Source organism: Nomascus leucogenys, chromosome 21 (genome assembly GCF_006542625.1).
Source record: "Nomascus leucogenys isolate Asia chromosome 21, Asia_NLE_v1, whole genome shotgun sequence".
In the NCBI taxonomy this organism is placed as follows: Eukaryota; Metazoa; Chordata; class Mammalia; order Primates; family Hylobatidae; genus Nomascus; species Nomascus leucogenys.
Genome location: NC_044401.1, coordinates 2055684 through 2076392, shown reverse-complemented (window position 1 = coordinate 2076392; position 20709 = coordinate 2055684). Strand labels below are relative to the sequence as shown.

The following is a 20709-nucleotide window of genomic DNA, read 5'->3' as shown; positions in this document are numbered from 1 at the left end:
ATCGCCCTGTCATCTCCATTTCATTCTGTATCTGTCTCTTTTATTCATTTATTTACTTTCATTCATTCATTCATTCATTCATATTTTAGAGACCACTCACACTATGTCGCTAGGCTAGATCCAAACTCTTGTGCTCAAGCAGTCCTCCCACCTCAGCCTCCTGAGTAGCTGGGATAACAGGCGTGCGCCACCATGCTGGGCCTGTCTCTATCTCTTTATCTCTCTGTGTGTGAGTCTCTGTGTCTCTTGACCCCCAAGACACACCTGAGATTCTACACATTCTTACCAGACATCTAGCAACCACCTCAGAGTTCCAGGCCGCCCACTGCCTGCTGTGCACACATGGTGAGACCCTGCACACACATCCAGAACCAACAGAAACTGCAGTGGGCTGGTTGTTTTCATAGTAAAGCGTGCCTCTTGGAAGGGTGATCTCTAGGCATGGTTGTGAGGCTGGAGTATGAGGGCCTGAGTGATCCCAGCACATGCAGATGGCTGTCCCTGCTCTCAAGCACTTACCAGGCTGTCTTGTGTTCTTCTCCACAGGAGGCAGTGTCGCATTGCCCTGAAGAAGGCCAACTGGCCCGAATCCAAAATGTTATCCAGGAGCTTCCTCCATCCCACTATAGGTAAGAATGGTTGGGAAAAGAAACGTGTGGCCTCTCAATGCAGTGTGATACCAAAGAGACAGGCTGGTATCATGGAAAGGAAACAATGTGTGGACAGTAGCCAGTTTAGGCTTTCCCAAGGACATTTTGAAGTTGGTGAACAGGTCACTATTATCAAAGTGAGTTGGTGTCTGACCAGGGACATTGGCAGCAAGGAGCAGCCCGTCTCCAAATCACCTGCAGAACACCCCTCAGAATCTCTCAGGAAGTCATTCCGATGACGCATACTAGCCTCTTGGTGGCATTCTTGGTTCATACCCAGATTTGTAGCATAACCAAATCTATGGCAACCAAGATAGCTTTTCAACAGAGTTTGACTGCGGCCTGTTGAGCATTGGCTGATTGTTCTATTTGCTCTTTAGTACCATCCCTACCATGATCTCCCACCCTTTCATTTCATTCTCACAGTTTAGCCTCTGATTTTGCCACCTTTCCCAGTGTTCCCTATGCCTGTCCATCTTTTACAAGTGGGCAGATTTTGATGTGGTATAAGAAAGAACTTCCTAGCAATAATAAATGTTATTTATCCGTGAAATTAGCTCCCTAACAAGTACCAAGATCCCTGTAGCTGGGAGAATTTTTATTAAAAAGAGCCTAGATGAGAGCCTATTTCAAAACTGCTTGGAGGCCATCCTGCCCTGGTTGAAAGGACGAACAAATGGCCACTAAGAGCCTCCAGGCGGCCTGTGCGGTGGCTCACGCCTGTAATCCCAGCACTTTGGGAGGCCGAGGTGGGCGGATCACGAGGTCAGGAGATCGAGACCATCCTGGCTAACATGGTGAAACCCCGTTTCTACTAAAAATACAAAAAATTAGCCGGGCGTGGTGGTGGGCGCCTGTAGTTCCAGCTACTCAGGAGGATGAGGTGGGAGAATGGCGTGAACCCGGGAGGCGGAGCTTGCAGTGAGCTGAGATCGCGCCACTGCACTCCAGCCTGGGCGACAGAGCGAGACTCCGTCTCAAAAAAAAAAAAAAAAAAAGCCTTCAGGCTCTGAGGTGCTGTGATTCCCTGGTTCTGTCTCTGATGGGTGCTCCAGGGTCCTCTGCTTACATCTGACAAGATGGACCCCCTTCCCCACCCTGAGTCAATGTGCCTAGGGCCAAAAAAATTACTTCTGTCGATCTTGACATCTTTCCAATGTCAATTCATTAAGATAGAAATATTTAGAGTCTCTTAAATCCAAACTTAGAAATTATCTCCGTATGTCAGGCTTCACACGGGCACTGAAGTGTCTTACTTTGTCAAAAAACAAACCATTCTAGGACCTTGGAATACCTGATTCGACACCTGGCCCATATCGCCTCCTTCAGCAGCAAGACCAACATGCACGCCCGGAACCTGGCCCTGGTGTGGGCGCCAAACCTCCTCAGGTAACCACAGTACCCTCCCCTTGTCACCAGCCCAGGGGGCTCAGAGCAGCCCCCGATTGAAATGAAGATTGGATTCTTCAAATTGAACCCCCTTTAAAACAAATCTGTGGCTTAAGTGGTCATTTATAGCACATATGAATTAAAGGTGATTTAGGTGATAATAGCCTAAGCTCTCTGCCTGCTAACTTGGAAACTCTGAGTTCTAAGACATTTTTGGCTACAGCTACAATATGGCTGAACTTATGGGTCTGTATGTTACAATTTCTTGAAATGGCCTTTATTGTTTTGGGGGCTCACTGGCTTGTTTTGGTGGAGTCACAGCTGGCTACGACCAGAATCAGCTGCTTCATGTGATTTCATAAATAATGACCTGCTCCATAGAACAGTTAGGTGGGAGTGGGAAGGCATACTATAAAGGAAACAAAAGTCAATTTCTGTATGTTTACAGGATAGTGTTTATAGTATTGCAATGTAGAGTACCTGGTAACTGTTTCAAATTTGTTCAGTTTATTGGGCTTCACAGCCTTTGGAGAGTTCCTTTAATTGGCCCTAAATAATTAAAATATTCTATGAACTGTATCAATTTAGGAGATGAGCCTTGTGCAAAAGGCCCACTGGCTCCCCTTGCTGCTTCAGGTTGTAAGGCAAACTCACTCACTGAATGTTTCTTCCACACTGTAGGTCTAAAGAAATTGAAGCCACTGGCTGCAATGGCGATGCAGCCTTCCTTGCAGTCCGGGTCCAGCAGGTGGTGATTGAGTTCATATTGAATCACGTAGATCAAATCTTTAACAACGGTGCACCTGGTTCTCTGGAGAATGATGGTAAGAACTCCTCCTAGCATACACTCCACCAGCCTATCCTTCTTTCTTGCAACTAGTGGTGGGACTCAACAGAAAGTGAGGGTGGACTTAGTTCTGGCTCTGAGTGTTGGCTGTGTGTATGCTGACTACTGTGTGTCAGTGTCTGAGGATTGTGCATATATACATGTGTATGTGTAAAGTGAAGCTATCGTGTGTTTGCATGTGGCTTTAGCATGTTTCTAATCAGTTACATACATGGCCTATCCTGTGAATGTGGTATGGTGAAATAGAAGTAGAATAATGTTCTACTGGTTTTAGTGAGTTCTTAAACTCTGAGTTATTTTCCAAAAGAGGTACTGCCGGCATTCTCGTTGACTGTTAGACTTCATCTTTACTTTCACTATATTTCAGAAGACCTTTATGCCTTCACTTTGAAGTCTTAGAGGAACAAGTTAAGAGGCAGCATGTTCATACTCACACATATATTCAGAATGCATTCTCTTCTCAAGAATTTCTTGAGTGCTTTGCTCTGCGCTATGCCAGGCAGTAGGCATACAAAAATGAGTGTGTTTGTGGGCATCTTGTAATGAATATAATAAGCCCTAGGAGTGAATTAAACTCCCATGAACCCAGTTGGTAAAGACCAGAAATCCAGCTGACCAAGAAGCTTGGTACATGAGAGTGGTTTTCCAACATTAGTGTAAATCAAAATTACCTGATGAATTTGTTAAACCAAGGTTACTGGACCTCATCCCCAGAGTTTCTGGTTTAATACGTTTGGAGTGTGACTGATAGTTTGCATTTCTAACATATTTTCAGGTGATGCTGATGCTGCTGTTCAGGTCCACACTTGGAGAATCACTGGTGCATAAAAAACTATATCTGCGATGTATTTTTTAGCTGATCAAAGAACTCCTTTCCAGTTCATCCTGTATTTTGGAAAAACCAGATATCAGAATAATCAGTTGCAATTAGTATCAAATTTTGATTCCTTGTATAACTGTTCCCATCCCTACCCTGTCCTCTATGTAGTTTATGACCATTTAAAAAATTATTTTATCTACATAACATAAAATTCATCATTTTAACCATGTTAATGTGTAAAATGCAGTGGTTCTTAATGTAGTCACAGAATTGTACAACCATTACTGCTGTCTAATGCCATACTATTTTCATCAGTCCAAAAAGAAACCTGTCTTAGTCCGTTTTGTTGTGCTATAACAGAATACCATAGACTGGGCAATTTGCAATGAAAAGGAATTTATTTCTCATGGTTCCAGAGGCTGGGAAGTCCAGAATCAATGGGCTGGCATCTGGTGAGGGCCTTACCTTCTTGCTGTGTCCTCCTACAGTGGGAGATGGAAAGTCAAGAGAGTGTGAGAGTGAGGGCTGAACTTGGTTTTATAACAAACCCACTCCTACAATAATGAACCGACTCCTGCAATAATGACATTAATCCATTTAGAAGGGCAGATCCCTCATGACCTAATAATCTCATAAAGGTCCCACCTCACAACAGTGTTGCACTGGGGATCAAGTTCCCAACACGTGAACTTTGGGGGACACTTTCAAACCATAACAAACCCCATACTCATTAAGCAATCACTCCACATTTTCCTCTCCCCACAGGCCCTGGCAACCACTAATCTACTTTCTGTTTGTATGGATTTGCCTTTTCTGGACATTTCATATAAATGGAATCATGCAATATATGGTCTTTTGTGACTTTTTTTTTTGAATGGAGTCTCACTCTGTTGCCCAGGCTGGAGTACAGTGGCATGATCTTGGCTCACTGCAACCTCTGCCTCCCGGGTTCAAGCCATTCTCCTGCCTCAACCTCCTGAGTAGCTGGGATTACAGTTGCCCAACACCATACCTGGCTAATTTTTTTTGTATTTGTAGTAGAGAAGGGATTTCACCATGTTGTCCAGGCTGGTCTCAAACTCCTGACCTCAAGTGATCTGCCTGCCTTGGCCTCCCAAAGTGCTAGGATTACAGGTGTGAGCAACTGCGCCTAGCCGACTGTTTCTTTTTTTTCTCTTAGCATATGTTTTCAAGGTTTACCCACGTTGTTGCATATATCAGTACCCCATTCCTTCTTATGGCTGAATAATATTCTGTTGTATAGATATACCACATTTTTATCCATTCCTTAGTTCGGGTTGTTTCTGCTTTTTGTGATTATCTATAATGCTGCTGTGAACATTCACGTACACGTTTTTGTTTGAATATATGTTTTCAATTCTCTTCATTATATATGTAGGAGGGGCTGGCCGTTCTTTTTTATTTCAACTCTCCAGTTACAGATTTTTTTCTTTTAAACTATATAAAAACCTTTTTGAAAGTAAAATAGAAGTAATATGCATACATTTATTCATTCACACTTTTGAGCCCCCAAAAAATTTATTGGGGATTTACTGTACAGCAGGAACTGTTGTAGGTATTCCACATGCAGCATTTCATTGATTTATTACAGCAAACATGACAAAGTTGTTATGAACCTTATTTTATACCTGAAGAACCAGACAACCAGAATAGCTTAGTAACTTCCCAAAGCCACCTAGTGAGTAACTCGCTGCATGTGGACTACTGAACCCCTATCTTTTAGCCCATGCTCTTTCCTTAACTCTATTCTGCCTCTATGAGGAAAAGAATATGAAAATAGACAACTAAACCATTGTGGAGAACTAGGGCTTTTGGGAAATGTTCTTCTGGACAGCAAATCCCATCCATGACTGTTAATGTTAAGGCTGTTCCTAATTCCGACCTGAAAATGCCTTTTCTCTTTATGGCTAGTGCCTTAACCATCTTTTTGTCCTGCATATTAAAATCCAGTTTACTCTTTAGCCTTTAACTCTTGATTGCCTCCAGTGCTCATTATTCACATACATTTCATTTAAAGGTTCTTATTATAAATTCTTACTGACTTTGGTAAAATGCCATACTTAATATTTACACAAAATGCAATAAGCCTTATTCTCGGGAATTTTAGATTTGGACAGAGTTCTGCTTCAAACTGAAAAGATTTTAGAAGTTGTCTTAGTCCATTTGGGCTGCTATAAAAAAAATACCATGAACTGGTTAGCCTATAAGCAATAAACCTATTTCTCTCAGTTCTGGAGGCTGGGAAGTTCAAGATCCAAGGGCCGGTAGATTCAGTGTCTGGTGAGGGCCCGTTCCCCACAGTCGGCACCTTCTCACTGTGTTCTCACATGGGGAAAGGTGAAACAAGCTCCCTTGGGCCTCTTTTATAAGATCACTAATCCCATTCATTAGGGCTCCACCCTCATGACCTAATCACCTCCTGAAGTCTTCACCTCTTAATTCTGTTGCTTTGAGGATTCTATTTTAACATGAATTTTGAGGGGACAGAAACATTCACAGCATAGCAGAAGGCATTGAATCCAATACTTTTATTTGATAGATGAGAACACTGAGGCCAAAGAGATTGTGATATCTCTAATATTCACTAAAAAATAAATGTGTATTGAATATCTCCTATGAACTAGGTGCTGTTCTAGACACTGGAGACACATCAATGCACAAAATGACAGAGACCCTCCCTGGCATAGAACTATAGTCTGGTTGGGATGACAATCATATATAAGTTTACAAATAAATATATTATCACTTCAAAGACAATAAATACCAAGAAGAAAACATAGCAGAGTAAGGCAATAGTCAGTGACTTGGGGGTATAATTTTGGGACAGAGTGGTCATGGTTTTTAAAGAAGTGATCTTTGAAGTGAGACCTGAATGACATGGGGAACCAGGCATGTGAGGATCTATGAGCAAATGTTCCAAAGACAGAGAACAGAGGTTGTAAAAGCTCTGAGGCAGAAAGCTTGAAGTGTTGCCGAACATTGGCCAATGTGGCTGGAGTCAATGTGGCCTTCAAAGTGGGGTGCCCCACTCTGGTGGGTACCAAAGACCAGAGTAATGAGTTATGGGTGTTGGGAGAAACTGTTCGAATTTCTTTTTTCCATTTATTTTTGTCTTACACTGTGTAATTTCTATTATTTTTTATATATTTGCTATTACACATGACACAGTGGCATATATGTATATATATATAATATGTATATTTATAATTTACAAATATATATATATGTATACATTTTTAAATGTTTGCTATATTTTTGTAGACTACTGGGCCAGTGGGCAAACAGGAAAGGGGAAGCAGGTGAAAGATCTTTTTAGGTCACACAAAGAGATGGGTTTGTTCTCAGTGCCTTGGGAAAGCATTGGAGGGTTTTGAGCAGGCCAGTGCAGGATCTAAGCCTTCCAGCTGCTGTGTGGAGGAGAGGCTGAGAGGCTGGAAGCAGGGAGACCAGTTGAGAAGCTATGGCAAAAGCAGATGGGAAATCATGGCAGCCTCTACCGGCATCTTAGCAGTGGGAAGGAGGAAAGCGGCTGGGTTCTGGATGTATTTTGGAGGTAGAGTTACAAGCCTTGCTTATAGGCTGTATATGGAAGGAGAGATGCATTAAGGAAAAGAATAAATAAAAAATAACAACCCCAGGCTTTAGCTTAGGCACTCGGTGGTCCATGGTGCCACCTACTGACACAGAGAAGATGAGAGGAGGTACCAGAATTGAGCGGAGGAGCACAGATTGCAAGCTCTATTACAAAATGTAAAGTTAGAGATGCCTAAGCAGAGGCCAGGCGCAGTGGCTCACGCCTGCAATCCCAGCATTTTGGGAAGCTGAGGTGGGCAAACCACTTGAGGTCAGGAGTTCAAGACCAGCCTGGCCAACATGGAGAAACCCCATTACTATTTTAGAAAATACAAAAAATTAGCTTGACATGGCGGTGGGTGCCTGTAATCCCAGCTACTCAGGAGGCTGAGGCAGGAGAATCACTCGAACCCAGGAGTTGGAGGTTGCAGTGAGCTGAGATTGCACCACTGCAGTCCAGCCTGGGCAACAGAGCGAGACTCTGTTTAAAAAAAAAAAAACCTGAAAAACAAAAACTTAACTAACTAACAAACAAAAAAAACCCCATCTAATCAGAGATGCTGAGCGGGCCTTAGTCCTAGGAGCCTGGAGCTGACGGGAGAGGTGGGCTCTAAACTTGGTCTTCTGACCCTGCAGTTCATGTTCTTCCCATTGTTGCAGTTGCTCCCAGAGCGAGTTAATGTATGTATTTATTTTTATGTATTTTTAAGCAAATACATAATCACAAATAATCTAGAATATGTGAGAGTCTTTGAACAAATATTCAAAGTAGATTAAATTTAAATATTTTTAACACTCTTTGGACTGGGTCAAAATACTGTGTTAAAGTCAGAAAGTTTACTGAAAAGTTTTCAGGATCCCAGGCTATATTTAACAGTAGTCCTACTGAATGAGTGCCATGCTAGTCCTCCCCCAAAACACCCCATTGTCACATAACAGTTGTCTTCATTTTCCATGAGGCCCTTTTTCAATGGTTTTACTTCTTCCCACCCACAGAGGGTCATGCTCTGTGAAGAGAAATAGTGCCATCAATCTGCTTTCTGAAAATACAGTGAGTCCTCCACCAAAAGTGATTTCAACTGGTCTAAATTATCCTTGAGTCTCTTTACTACTTCAGAAGTCATAGAAAACTGGCAAGGTCACCAAAAACTAAACAGAAGCAAACTTAGATTATTTTTAACTTAGATCAGCTTCACAACCTCAGCACTACTGATATTGAGTGCTGGATGATTCTTACTGTGAGGCACTGCTCTGTGCATTGCAGGACGTTTAACAGCATACCTGGCCTCTGCCTACTAGATACCAGTAGCACTGCCACACACATTGATGACCATCAAAAACATCTCCAGACATTGCCAGATGTCCCTGGGTGTGGAGGGGAGTGGTACACAAAATCACCTCAAGGTGAGAACCACTGACTTGGAGAAAAGAGATAATCCTGTGCATCAGTGATTGTCATCATCACTTCCATTCTTTTTTTTTTTTTTTTTTTTTTGAGACAGAGTCTCGCTCTGTCGCCCAGGCTGGAGTGCAGTGGCACGATCTCGGCTCACTGCAAGCTCCATCTCCTGGGTTCACGCCATTCTCCTGCCTCAGCCTCTCCAAGTAGCTGGGACTACAGGCGCCCGCCACCACGCCCGGCTAATTTTTTGTATTTTTAGTAGAGACGGGGTTTCACCGTGGTCTCGATCTCCTGACCTCGTGATCCGCCCGCCTCGGCCTCCCAAAGTGCTGGGATTACAAGCGTGAGCCACCACGCCCGGCACTTCCATTCTTTAAAAAAAAAAAATGCCATAGAATAGGAAAGGATCAGCTACATACACTAGAAGACAACCGGGTAGTGAGTAAAAAAACCACAGGGAATAGTATAGGCTGTAAAATATCTTCCTGTGGCAGGGATATAAGCCTAGATGATCTGGGAAAGTAGAGGTTCTAACTTGAAATGGCCTTGGAGCATGTGCTCTCCAGCTGTGGGGAGGAGAGGCAGCCTCCTGCCCTACTCTGGCAGTTAGGCTATCTCTGTGGCTGGACAGACATATTCCCATCTGGCCGAAGCACTAGGCAGAGTTTTCAGGAGTAAAGACTCATTGTTGTCACTCTGGCTCACAATGAGTGTTCAATAAATGTTTGTTATAGGAATGAATGAATGAATGAATGAGTGAGTGGTCCCTCTCTGAAAAGCATGGAAGGTGCAGCTACCTCCTGAAGCCCCTGTTTGTCCTCTGGCAGGTCTGGCCAGGAGAGTCATCAGTTTCCGGTGTGCAGCCTCAGCCCCAGTCCCCACCATGCCCAAGAGAAGCCAGGGTGGCACTCAGCCCCCATCATAGGATCAAGAATGGAGGGACTGTGGATGGGGAATCTGGATGGATGTGATGGGCAGGCCTCTTCCAACACTGAGCTCTTCCATTGCCTTTACAGAAAACCGGCCCATCATGAAGAGCCTGACCTTGCCAGCCCTCTCCCTGCCTATGAAGCTGGTGAGCCTTGAGGAAGCTCAAGCCCGCAGCCTGGCCACTAACCATCCTGCTCGCAAGGAAAGGAGGGAGAACAGCCTGCCTGAGATTGTCCCTCCCATGGGCACCCTCTTCCACACTGTCCTTGAGTTACCAGACAACAAGTAAGTGACACTCTTTTAAAAAATTCTAGGAGATGTGTGGTTGAAGAGTAAAGAGGAGGAGAGGTATACAGTCTCAGGACCACGATGGCAGTGTGGGTTGGAGGTACCATCTGGGTTGGGGTTTAAGGAAACATTCCAGAAGAGAAGGGAGCTGTCTCTACAACTCTCTCACCAGCAGTTGATGCCTTTATCCATGCACTGCCCCAAAGTTAACAAGACCCCTGATCTCCCATTGATCAAGCATCATTTTGGGAGAGTGTTATAGGGGTCACATCACAAGTCATGACTGAAATTCCTGACTTTTTAGTGTAGACAATCAGGCTTGGTGTTTACAAAAGGAAGTTTACTAAAAAGAAAACTTTGACCCCTTCCCCTGACCCTCCATCCCCACGTGATGATACAAAAAGCATAGGGTTGACAAATGGTGTCACTCTAGGCTGATAGCTCTGGGTGAGCAGCACTTGGGGACATGCAAACCTGGTGTCCTTGTCAGAGCCTGTCAGAGCCCTCCCTCATCTCCAAAACAAATCAAGCATTGTTTTCATTGGTAGAATATTTTCTTTCCTCATTTCTCCCTGTCACTTCTTCTGTTGCCACCTGGGTCTCTACCCACCCCATCATTCGTACCCCATGGTAGAAAGAAGCGGGGACTGAACAGGAGTCCTAAATTCTAAGCAGATTGTAGGTGGAGGGGCTGAAAGGCAACCTTTCCATTGAAGGTGTCATCCCCACTGTTTGGTCAGTGAAAACAGGTGTGAAAACAGGCACCTCTTGCACAGGCTGCCACCTTACACAACTAGGAGATGCCAGTCATGCCGCATGCTATAGGAATGGCATATCTGGAACTCATCTGGTGAGAAACCCATCTGTGTGCTGGAAAGTATATGGATTGTGTTTTCTTGAGACTGAGCCCCACTGCTCCTTTCCCTAAGTCCCTGGAGAATAAGTCTCATTTCTCCCTGATCCTCCAGAGATCAGGAAGAATACCTTGGAAAGACTATCAAATGCATTTTCTCTGTGCTTTCGACCACAACTGGGGTGCACCATACCCAAAGGTACGCTACCCTATAAAATATTCCCCAAGGATAAAAGCTTCACAAAATGCGGGCCAAGTCCAAAGGAAACCACCAAGCACTGCAAAGCTATCTCAGATGGATCATACAAACATCCCGCGTCCAGGTATGATGACTCACACCTGTAATCCCAGCACTTTGAGAGGCTAAGGTGGGAGGATCGTTTGAGCTCAGGAGTTTGAGACCAGCCTGGGCAACATGGTGAAACCCTATATTTACAAAAAATAAAAATATCAGCCGGGTGTGGTGGCATGTGCCTGTAGTCCCAGCTACTCGGGAGGCCGAGGCAGGAGGATTGCTTGAGCCCAAAAGGTCAAGACTGCAGTAAGCCTTGTTTGCACCACTGAACTCCAGCCTGGGTAACACAGCGAGACCCTGTCTGAAAAACAACAACAACAGCAACAAACATGGTGGGCTTGAGATCTGGATGTTCCATGAGAGCCCTGCAGAGAATAGGTCCTTTGTGGGACCCACAGATTGCAGGTTTTCATCCTGAAACTTTATACATTCCAATGGCTGGGCAGAGCCACAGCAGGGCAAGGCCTCCATGGTGACCCCTGGGGTGCCAGGCTCTCTCCACCCAGCCTAGTGCTCCCCTTTCCCCATCTCACCAAAGCAGCCTGCTGTGAGGCTAAGCCAGAGACACACTGACTACCCTCTGCGTTTCTCTGCAGTGATCACTGACCACACCTTGCAGGCTGCTACTCTCCTCAGCCTCACCAGACCAGACTCTTTTCCAGGTCGGCTTTCTCATCCAACCCTTTTCAGTCCATGAAAGTCTTCACCAGCCCTCTCTTTGCCTGTGGATGTCCCAGCAGTGTGGCTGTAGTGCAGGAGCCTAACAGGACCCAGGTCCATATGGTCTTTAGTGTTTACTCCTGTATAAAAACTGGCCATGTGTGGTGGGTGGCCCAGTCCTGTCATCCCAGCACTTGGGAGGCTAAAGCGAGAGGATGGCTTGAGGCCAAGTGTTCAAGACCAGCCTGGGCAAGATAGTGAGACCCCCATCTCTATAAATGAATAAATGAATGAAATGAATGAATGGTGTCTTTGAAATTCCAGAACAAAAGTGCTTATCAGAATTCCCAGAATTATGGGTTTGCTTGTGACCGCTGAAATTCCTGCCGATCCTTTCATCTGTTTGCCCCCACCTCTGCCTTTAATAGCACACCTTTACCTCTTGCCCTGGGAAATACAGTTTGCTGTGAGTCATGAAAGCCTTGCTTGGTCACCTCGGGCATCTCTAGACAAGGTGAGAATCAAGCTTACCTTGGATTTTAGAGGGGAATTTCCTGAAATATCAGAGCCATTCATAAGTAAGGACATAATTGGAATATTTGGTCTCAATTTAAAAGTCCTCCTGAAAAGACAAGTTAACAAACTAACTCCTTATGCCTTGGTTCTTTTAGGCGAAAGCTCTCCAGTAAATCAAAGAAGTGGAAATCAATATTTAACCTGGGACGTTCTGGATCAGACTCCAAATCAAAACTGAGTAGAAATGGGAGTGTATTTGTGAGAGGACAGAGGCTCTCGGGTAAGAATCAACAGCAATTGTTTTATGATACAAATATTTGTTTTCTAGCTCTGCTTATTAAGTCTTTGGTTTGATCATATCGAACACACTAGCTGTGAAAGAGAAACTTATACATTAACTGGGGGAAGAGGAGTCTTTTTTCAAAACAGTTTTAGACTTACCAAAAAAATTGCAAAAATAGTACACAGAGAACCTGTATACCCTTCATGCAGCTTCTCCCAATGTTAACATCTTATATAAGTTATCAAAGCCAAAAATTAATATTGATACAATACTCCTAACAAATTTGCAGATCTTATTCATATTTGGCCAGCTGTCCCAATGCTGTTCTTTTTCTGGTCTAGGATCCAATCCAGGATCTCACGCTGCATTTGGTTGTCATGTCTCCTTAACCTCTGCCCATCTAGGACAATTCCTCTGTCTTTTTGACCGTGATAACTTGGAAGAGTACTGGCCATTTATTTAGTAGACTATACCTCAGGGAGAGTTTGTCCAGTGTTTTCTCATGGTTAGACTGATGTTAGGAATTTTTGCAGAAATCCTACAGAAGTGATCCTGTGCCTGACTCAGTGTGTAATATTAGGAGGCACATGACATCAATATCTTATTGTGTGTGAAGAGAACTGTGATCCCTTGGTTGAAGTGCTCTTTGTCATGAATTTTAGGATCCTCTAATGGTTCATGGATATAACAATTATTCCTATGGCATTTGCTAAATGATGATTTTCTATTAATTGGAATTCTGCTGAAAAGACCTGTCCCTTCTTCCCCAGGGTCGTGATTTTTAAAGAAGGATGCTACCCCATGGGACTTATTTCTGAGTAGTGAATAGAAATTGATACAGGAAGGAACTGAGGGAACCATATGTAGTGGGGAATTTAACCAATGCAGCTGAATATGATGTCAGGAAAGAGAAGACCAAGGAAATTTTTCATAATGATCCTTAGTGTCATAGATTGAAAGTATGATAAAAATGGAGGCAATAGTTATGAAACCAAGGTGTAAAAGAGAAATGTACAAATGCAATGAGCAAACTTTGACTGGATCCTGAAAAAAAAAAAAAAAAAAGAGCTGACTAAGCACAATGGTTCATGCCTGTAATCCCAGCACTTTGGGAGGCTGAGGTGGGCGGATCACTTGAGCCCAGGAGTTCGAGACCAGCCTGAGGAATATGGTGAAACCACATCTCTAAAAAACAAAAACAAACTACAAAAGACAATTTGGGGAACAAAGAGGGAAAATGTGGATATAGACTGGAATATTAAATGATATTAAGGAATTATAAATTTTCATAGTGTGCTAATGGTTCTTAGGAGACATATACTAAAATTAAAGTATTCAAGGATGAAGCAGCAAAATATTGACACTTTCAAATAACTAGCAAATTATAGGTAGGTAGATAAATATCAATATAGAAATAGATAATGCAAATATATGGAAAAATGTCAATAATTATCAAAACTAGGTGGTAAGTTTAAGGGTGGTAAGTTTCTAAATGTTTGAAATTTTTAATAGAGATTGGGGGAAAATTAATTCCTATAGGAAAAATGTGAGATAATATTTTTAAGGACTTTCCTCAAACCGGGTGATAATCACATGCCAAGGATCAGAAAGTCCAGATGTTAGAAATCTTCATGTTTGCCTGTTAGAGTAAGGAGGGGTGTCACAGTATAGCAGTTACAATGATTTAGGCTATAAATAATGACAAATCAATTCAATCAACTTATGCAGTGAGGGAATTTACTGGCTTCTGCAGTTGAACACCCTGATATAGGGAAGGCTTCAGGGGGTTTAATACAGGAGCTCTGTCATGATTTCTCCATGTTTTCCCCAGCTGTGTCCTCCTTTGGGTCAGCTTCATCCCCAAATTTGCTTCCTTTGCTGTGGCAAAGTGGCTGTAGTAGTTCTAGGCTTTCCCTCTGACTATCCCACTAGGTCCAGAGGGAGAAAGAACATTTCTGGTAGCTTACTCCTAAGAGCAGGGACCCTTCTTTTCCAGAAGGCCTCATCAAAATTCCCCTTGTCTCGGTATCCTTCACTGAGCCACATGGTTCAGTCCCCGTTGTCAATGGTGTGCCTTGTGCTGATTGGCTTCGGCCTGGGATCCTGAGCCAACCCCTCGCATGAGGAATGGGACTCACACCCAAGAAGTACAAGAGCTATATGCGAAGGGCAGAAGGGAAATGGATTCTGGGTCTGCATCTGTAATCATCGTATGGCAAAACTCAGCTGGCACAAAATGGAAAGATAGCCTGAATGAAGAGGACAGGTTGCCACAAGTATGGCAAGACAGATACAAATCAGAAAATAGGATTCTTAAGGGAGAAAATGGAGAGAACAGTACCTGACCAGAAACTCCTAATCTATGAAAAGAGATTTGCTTAAGCACGTCAAAGAGAGAATTTCAGTTGCAGAATCAGTGGTACAGCTATGAAAGAGGTTCACCAGTAATGAAAAGTAAAAAAACAACAAAACAAAACAACAAAAAGGAAATAAATGGTTTGCTTTGATCTTTACTTAGGAAGATTTCCACCTGCATGTGGTTTTCAAAAAGAACAATTCCAAGGCACTGGATCAAATGGTGGTAAACTCATAGGCCAGGGCTTCTCACACCTGGACCTCAGAACCGCCCACAGAGTGGATCACACCATAGCAATTTTGCCTCAGAATGTCTGTGGGGAGGTCTGAGTATTGGTAATTTTCTAAAAGCTCCTGAGATGATTCTGATATGCAGCCAGTGTTGAAAGTCACTGGCTTATGATCTTATGAACAAACTAATCAGATCTTCACTAACTGGATGCAGGGGTGAAATTCAAGAACTGTCAGTGTCAATATAAGTGGCTCCCTGTGGCCTTAACTATTGCCTGAAGTGGTTTCTTTTTACCACAAGAATATTGCTGGCAACTCTGGAAAATAAAGACCAATAGGCTTTATGGTCATAACTTTAGTGGAATCTGTGATTAAAGTTAGGCCATTGAACCCTGTAACAAATGTAATCCACCAGTGTGGTCTCTGTAAATGGCACGTGAGCTCGCTGTTGAAATATGCATGTGAAAAGGGGAACCAGTGCATTAACATATGTAAATAATATGCTTTAAAATCCCATAACTAAGGACATTTAAAAAATTAATTCACCATGAATAGTATTGGGATTGTTTTTGGTGGGGAGGAGTGGGTGAGAGGGTGTTTAACCATATCTAGAAAATGAAACAGGTAAGAAATAAAGTATAGGAAAAAATGGAGAATTGAATTAAGACGCATAAACTTTAGAGCCTCCCAGATACGTGTATTTTAATTGATTCCATTTAAGTTTTTTGTACATTATTAAAGAGAAAGAAGAGTTCAGGGAACCCTCCAAAATGAACTGTGAGCAGAGAAATCTCAAAGCCATACGGCTATAGCAGGTCCAGGCTCACCTTTGAGTAACGCAGCTAAGAGAGGAGGACTCAAGGACACAAAGGCTGCCAGAAAACTGGGGAGTACACCTCTGTGAGGCCAGGCCAAGGTCCCAGACAGAAAAATGTAATATAAATATAGTCATAGGCCACAGGAGCCTGAGCTCTTAGTTACTCTCCAGAAAGAGGGGCAGGGAATGCTTGGGGACTGTCCCCCAAGCCACATCTCTGATGTGCTGCTCTGCTCCGCAAGGCCACAAGGAACTGCGTCATGAGAAAGAGGCTTCAACCCCAAAGGTGGACACCGATGGACTTACAGACAGAGCTACTGCCCGGCCTCTGTGACACAGTCAGGGGCGCCTGGTCACTGCCTGTCAAGGTTGACACGTGGAAACCAGAGAAATTCCAGAAATACAGCTCCTGGAAAACAAAGGCAGTGCATGTCCTAGAATACACAAACAAAAGGATGCTGACCAGATAGTTTCAGGGCAGTCAATCAATTTATAGATTTGTGGAAATAGCAGATCTTCAAAGGATAAGAATTCTGGGGCACATTGGAGGTGAAGAGGTGAAAGGCAATCTCTGCTTTTGCAAAGGATTTGCATGGAGATGGCTGGGCGTCCCACAGTGGGCCCCAGAAAGAGAGAGGCCCCAAGCTGGGAGACCAAGGCGCTAATTCAGAACCTCCCAGAAGGAGCAGGTTTGGATCAAGGAGGAAGAACAGGGGAACTTTAAACAGGAGACAAAAACAAGCTTGAGTTACGGCTCAATTTTGGTTAAAGCCAACTCTAACTGCTTCTCATAGAACCTTCTCCTGTCTTCCCCTTTGTTGCTGAGCCCTAATCCATCCTGAATAGCAGCAACAACAATCAATAATTGTTACTTTTTAATGAGTACTTACTCTATTGCAGATTAGTACAATATAATTACCTTATAGTCATTACCCATTTAATCCTCACAACAACTCTCTTTTTTTCTGATTTTACACACGATACGATTGGAGTTTAGTTTAGCTGTCACTTTGGGAGGCCAAGGAAGAAGGATTGCTTGAGTCTAGGGGTTTGAAACCAGCCTGGGCAACATAGTGAGACCCTGTTTCTAAAAAATTTTTTTTAATTAGCCAGGTTTGTTGGTGTGTGCCTATAGTCCTAGCTACTCCAGAGGCTAGGGCAGGAAGACTGCTTGAGCCCAGGAGCTTGAGGCTGTGGTGAGCTTATGATCACTCTACCACACTCCAGCCTGGGCAACAGAATAAGACCCTGTCTTAAAAAAAAAAAAAAAAAAAAAAAAAAGTTTAGCTGCTTGTCTGAGGTCACACAGCCCAAAAGTGGCAGAGCTGGAATTCGAACCCAGAAGTTTCTGAATTCAGAGTTACCTTAAGGGCTACTAGTCCTGGGCCTCCTGCTTCCAAGTGCCTTCTTTCCTCTCCTGACAAGCTCGACCTAGAAGGAACTACCTTTCAGCCAATTCTGTTCCCTGAAAGGAGATGGTGTTTGTGAATGCATCTATGTAATGCTATGCCTGGAATAAGTTTTTACTCATTTAAACCACACTCTTCCAAAAAGCTGCTAAGGTGGCTTACAAAGATGCATGGCACATACCCAGTCACAGAGTGGGTGTGCAAAAAAGGTTTTACTGGGATCCGTTCAGGGTGAAGCTAAGGGGTGAGATCATTGGGGAGCACCCAGCCTGCAGGCCTCAAGGAACAGAGCTGCATCCGGCAGAAACCTAACTCCAGTTCCCTTGGGCCCTCTCACCTGCTGTACCAAATTTGCAGTAGCTGAGATGTGGTCTCAGCTCTCTGCTCTCTGGCCTGCTGAATATGAAGAATGGCCTGGAGCCTCATGGATTCTACCCCTGGATTCATCCTTGAATACTTTTTGTAGAGTAAAATCGGGTTCAGGACTCCTCATTTGCTATGAGCTATTTGACAAAATTGCAATTTACCTTTATTGTAAAATATTAATAAAACTTTGATCTATAACTGCCTTGAGTTTATTAGGTCTGGCCCATTAAGAAAGTAGGAACATCTAGGGTGGGGTAGAGGAATGTTTACAAGGGGATCAATTATACTTGAAAAACTTTCCTAAAGAATTTTGTCTTGTGTACTTAAACAGCCTGACCTATTTTTCTGAATGCTTTCTGTTAATATGCATTCATCAAGGATATTTTTTCTTTTGTCTTTAGTGGAAAAGGCTACTATCCGACCAGCTAAAAGCATGGACTCACTGTGTTCAGTGCCTGTGGAAGGTAAGATTTTACAAGTAGTTTCTGAGTTGGAGATTACAACTAGGAGGCTGGAGCTCACTTGCCTTTATAAGCTGTCATGCCTGCTTCTCTATAGTCACAATCACACACAACTACCTAGTCCCAAATCCCTCCCTGACCCTACCCTAACTCAAGGGGTTCACATAGCCCCATAACCTCCCCTACCTTCCTCCAGGGCTAGGCCTAAAGAGCCATCCTCTTTGCCCATCCTTCCTCTAGCCACAGCTGAAGTCCATGCTACTTTTCATTCAAACCTGAACCAGGTAAAAGGTCAACACCTGAAACCTAAGGCAGAAGAGGCTTCCCCTTTGGGCAGAAAGAAAGAGCCAAGCATTGGTTTATGCCCTATGGTTTTATGCCTGGAGGCCTATGTATCTTGAATTTGGCTGTTTCCATATGCATTCGCTTCCTAGTTTTTGTGTCAAGTCATGATTTTCAGTTGGTAGGTTCATTCATGTATCTATTCATTCATTCATTTATTATGTATCATTAAACATTAATTAGGCACCAGCTATGTATCAGCCATGTGCAAACCACAATATCCTTTGTTGGAGCAGACGTGTATACAGTTGCATACGAGGTAACACCCACCACCAAAATAACACGTAACATTTGTTCTCACAGCTGTATCCTTCAGGGCTGACTTGCCTGTATCTCTCTCTTCTATTTCTGTTAAGTAACCAACAAGCACCATCACAAATTACAAGGCAAAGGACTTGTCTGGCAACAGACTGTTAAAACTCCCCTATACTTATCCCATGACTTTCCAGCCCCTTTAATACAAGACATCTTTCTCTTTCAAAAATGGGTCGGACCAAAATAATACAGAAAATCTTTAGAACAACATTTTAAAAATAATTCTAAACCTGGGCCAGGTGTGGTGGCTCATGCCTGTAATCCCAGCACTTTGGGAGGCTGAGGCAGGCGGATCACTTGAGGCCAGGAGTTCAAGACCAGCCTGGCTAACATGGTGAAATCCTCTCTCTACTAAAAAAAAATACAACAAATTAGCCAGGCGTGGTGGTGCATGCCTGTAATCCCAGCTACTCAGGAAGCCAAGGCACGAGAATCACTTGAACCCAGGAGGCAGAGGCTGAGGCACGAGAATCGTTTGAACCCAGGAGGCAGAGATTGCAGTGAGCTGAGATTCCGCCACTGCACTCCAGCCTCTCAAAAAATAATAATAAATAATAATAATTCTGAACCTGTATAATACTCAGTGAGATCTTCTTAAGTTAACTTGATACTTTCAGCATTTCTTACTTTTATATTCATCTGTTTGCTTTGGTTTGGAAACTTCTTGCCCAGTTTTGCAGGAGTTAATATTTCAACGTATAGGTCATTATATAGATGGCATGTGAGTATTGGACAGGTCATCTAACTGCTGAGTCTCGATGTCCTCATGTGTTAAAGATCATTACACTTCCTTACAGGGTGGTCATAAGAATTTTAAGCATACAGTTATGTAAGATGCCCAGTTTAGTGTTAGTACCAAGTTAGAAATTATTTTCTAGATTCCTGGCAACTCGCATATCACCTCCAAGCTTATTTACTTCCCATGTAGGCTTTTCTCTTCCTTGCCTTCATTTCTAAGTCAAGAACTTGGTCCAGGCATAGTGGCTCATGCCTGTCATCCCAGCACTTTGGGAGGCCGAGGCAGGCAGATCACCTGAGGTCAGGAGTTCAAGACCAGCCTGGCCAACATGGTGAAATCTCCTCTCTACTAAAAATACAAAAATTAGCCGGGCGTGGTGGCAGGTGCCTGTAATCCCAGCTACTCAGGAGGTTGAGGCAAGAGAATCACTTCAACCCAGGAGGTGGAGGTTGTAGTGAGCCGAGATCACGACACTGCACTCCAGCCTGGGTGACAGAGCAGTACTCCATCTCAAAAAGAAAAAAAAAATTCACTCCTCACGGCTGTGCTTTCTAACATTTAGTTAATTTACATTTCTAGTTTCTCATCCTCTGAATCAACAGGAAGAAGCCTGAGAAAAGGTGGGGAAGGTCTAGTTGTTAATAGCATTTGTTTCCTTGCTGGGAAATCAAACCCCCCTGTCTGGGTCCATCTGCCAGAGAAAACTTAAAACAAAAAGTTTTAAAGTTCTAAAATAGACAAGATTCTGTTTATTTTTCCTTTTTGTCTTCTTCATTTTGAGCAAACATCATCCTACCGCCGCCCATCTGTCTCTTTATTTTTTCATGGTCTACATTTAATGCCTGGTAGATGATGGCTCTGTTTAGCAACTTTAGCAGTAATCTTTTTTTGAAAACTGCTCTACCTGCAAAGTTTGAAAGTGATCTGTATGGCACCACAGCAAATGAACCTACCAAAGCATCATGCTGAAATTCTGTGCATATGAGGAAGTGCTTTCTCTTTTGTCATCCAGATGTTACCTGTCTTTATCTGGGCGGTTATGCCCCTGTTAAAATGCTGTGCCTCTCTAGTATTCAAATGCCGTGTGCCTGCCCTCACTGGAAGGCCTGCTATTGTACGTGTGCCCAGGCTGCTGACCACATACACT

General features: G+C 43.3%; 1 protein-coding gene across 2 annotated transcripts in view; it reads left to right on the top strand.

The window, feature by feature from the left end:
* ARHGAP31 (Rho GTPase activating protein 31) overlaps nt 1-20709 on the top strand; it is a 125186-nt gene that overhangs the window by 87605 nt on the left and 16872 nt on the right. For both annotated transcript variants that reach the window (XM_030801734.1, XM_030801735.1), the window contains exons 4-9: nt 547-629; nt 1932-2039; nt 2721-2863; nt 9719-9917; nt 12400-12524; nt 18107-18169. In XM_030801734.1, coding sequence (XP_030657594.1) covers nt 547-629; nt 1932-2039; nt 2721-2863; nt 9719-9917; nt 12400-12524; nt 18107-18169 — 721 coding nt within the window. The remainder of the gene's footprint in view (nt 1-546; nt 630-1931; nt 2040-2720; nt 2864-9718; nt 9918-12399; nt 12525-18106; nt 18170-20709) is intronic.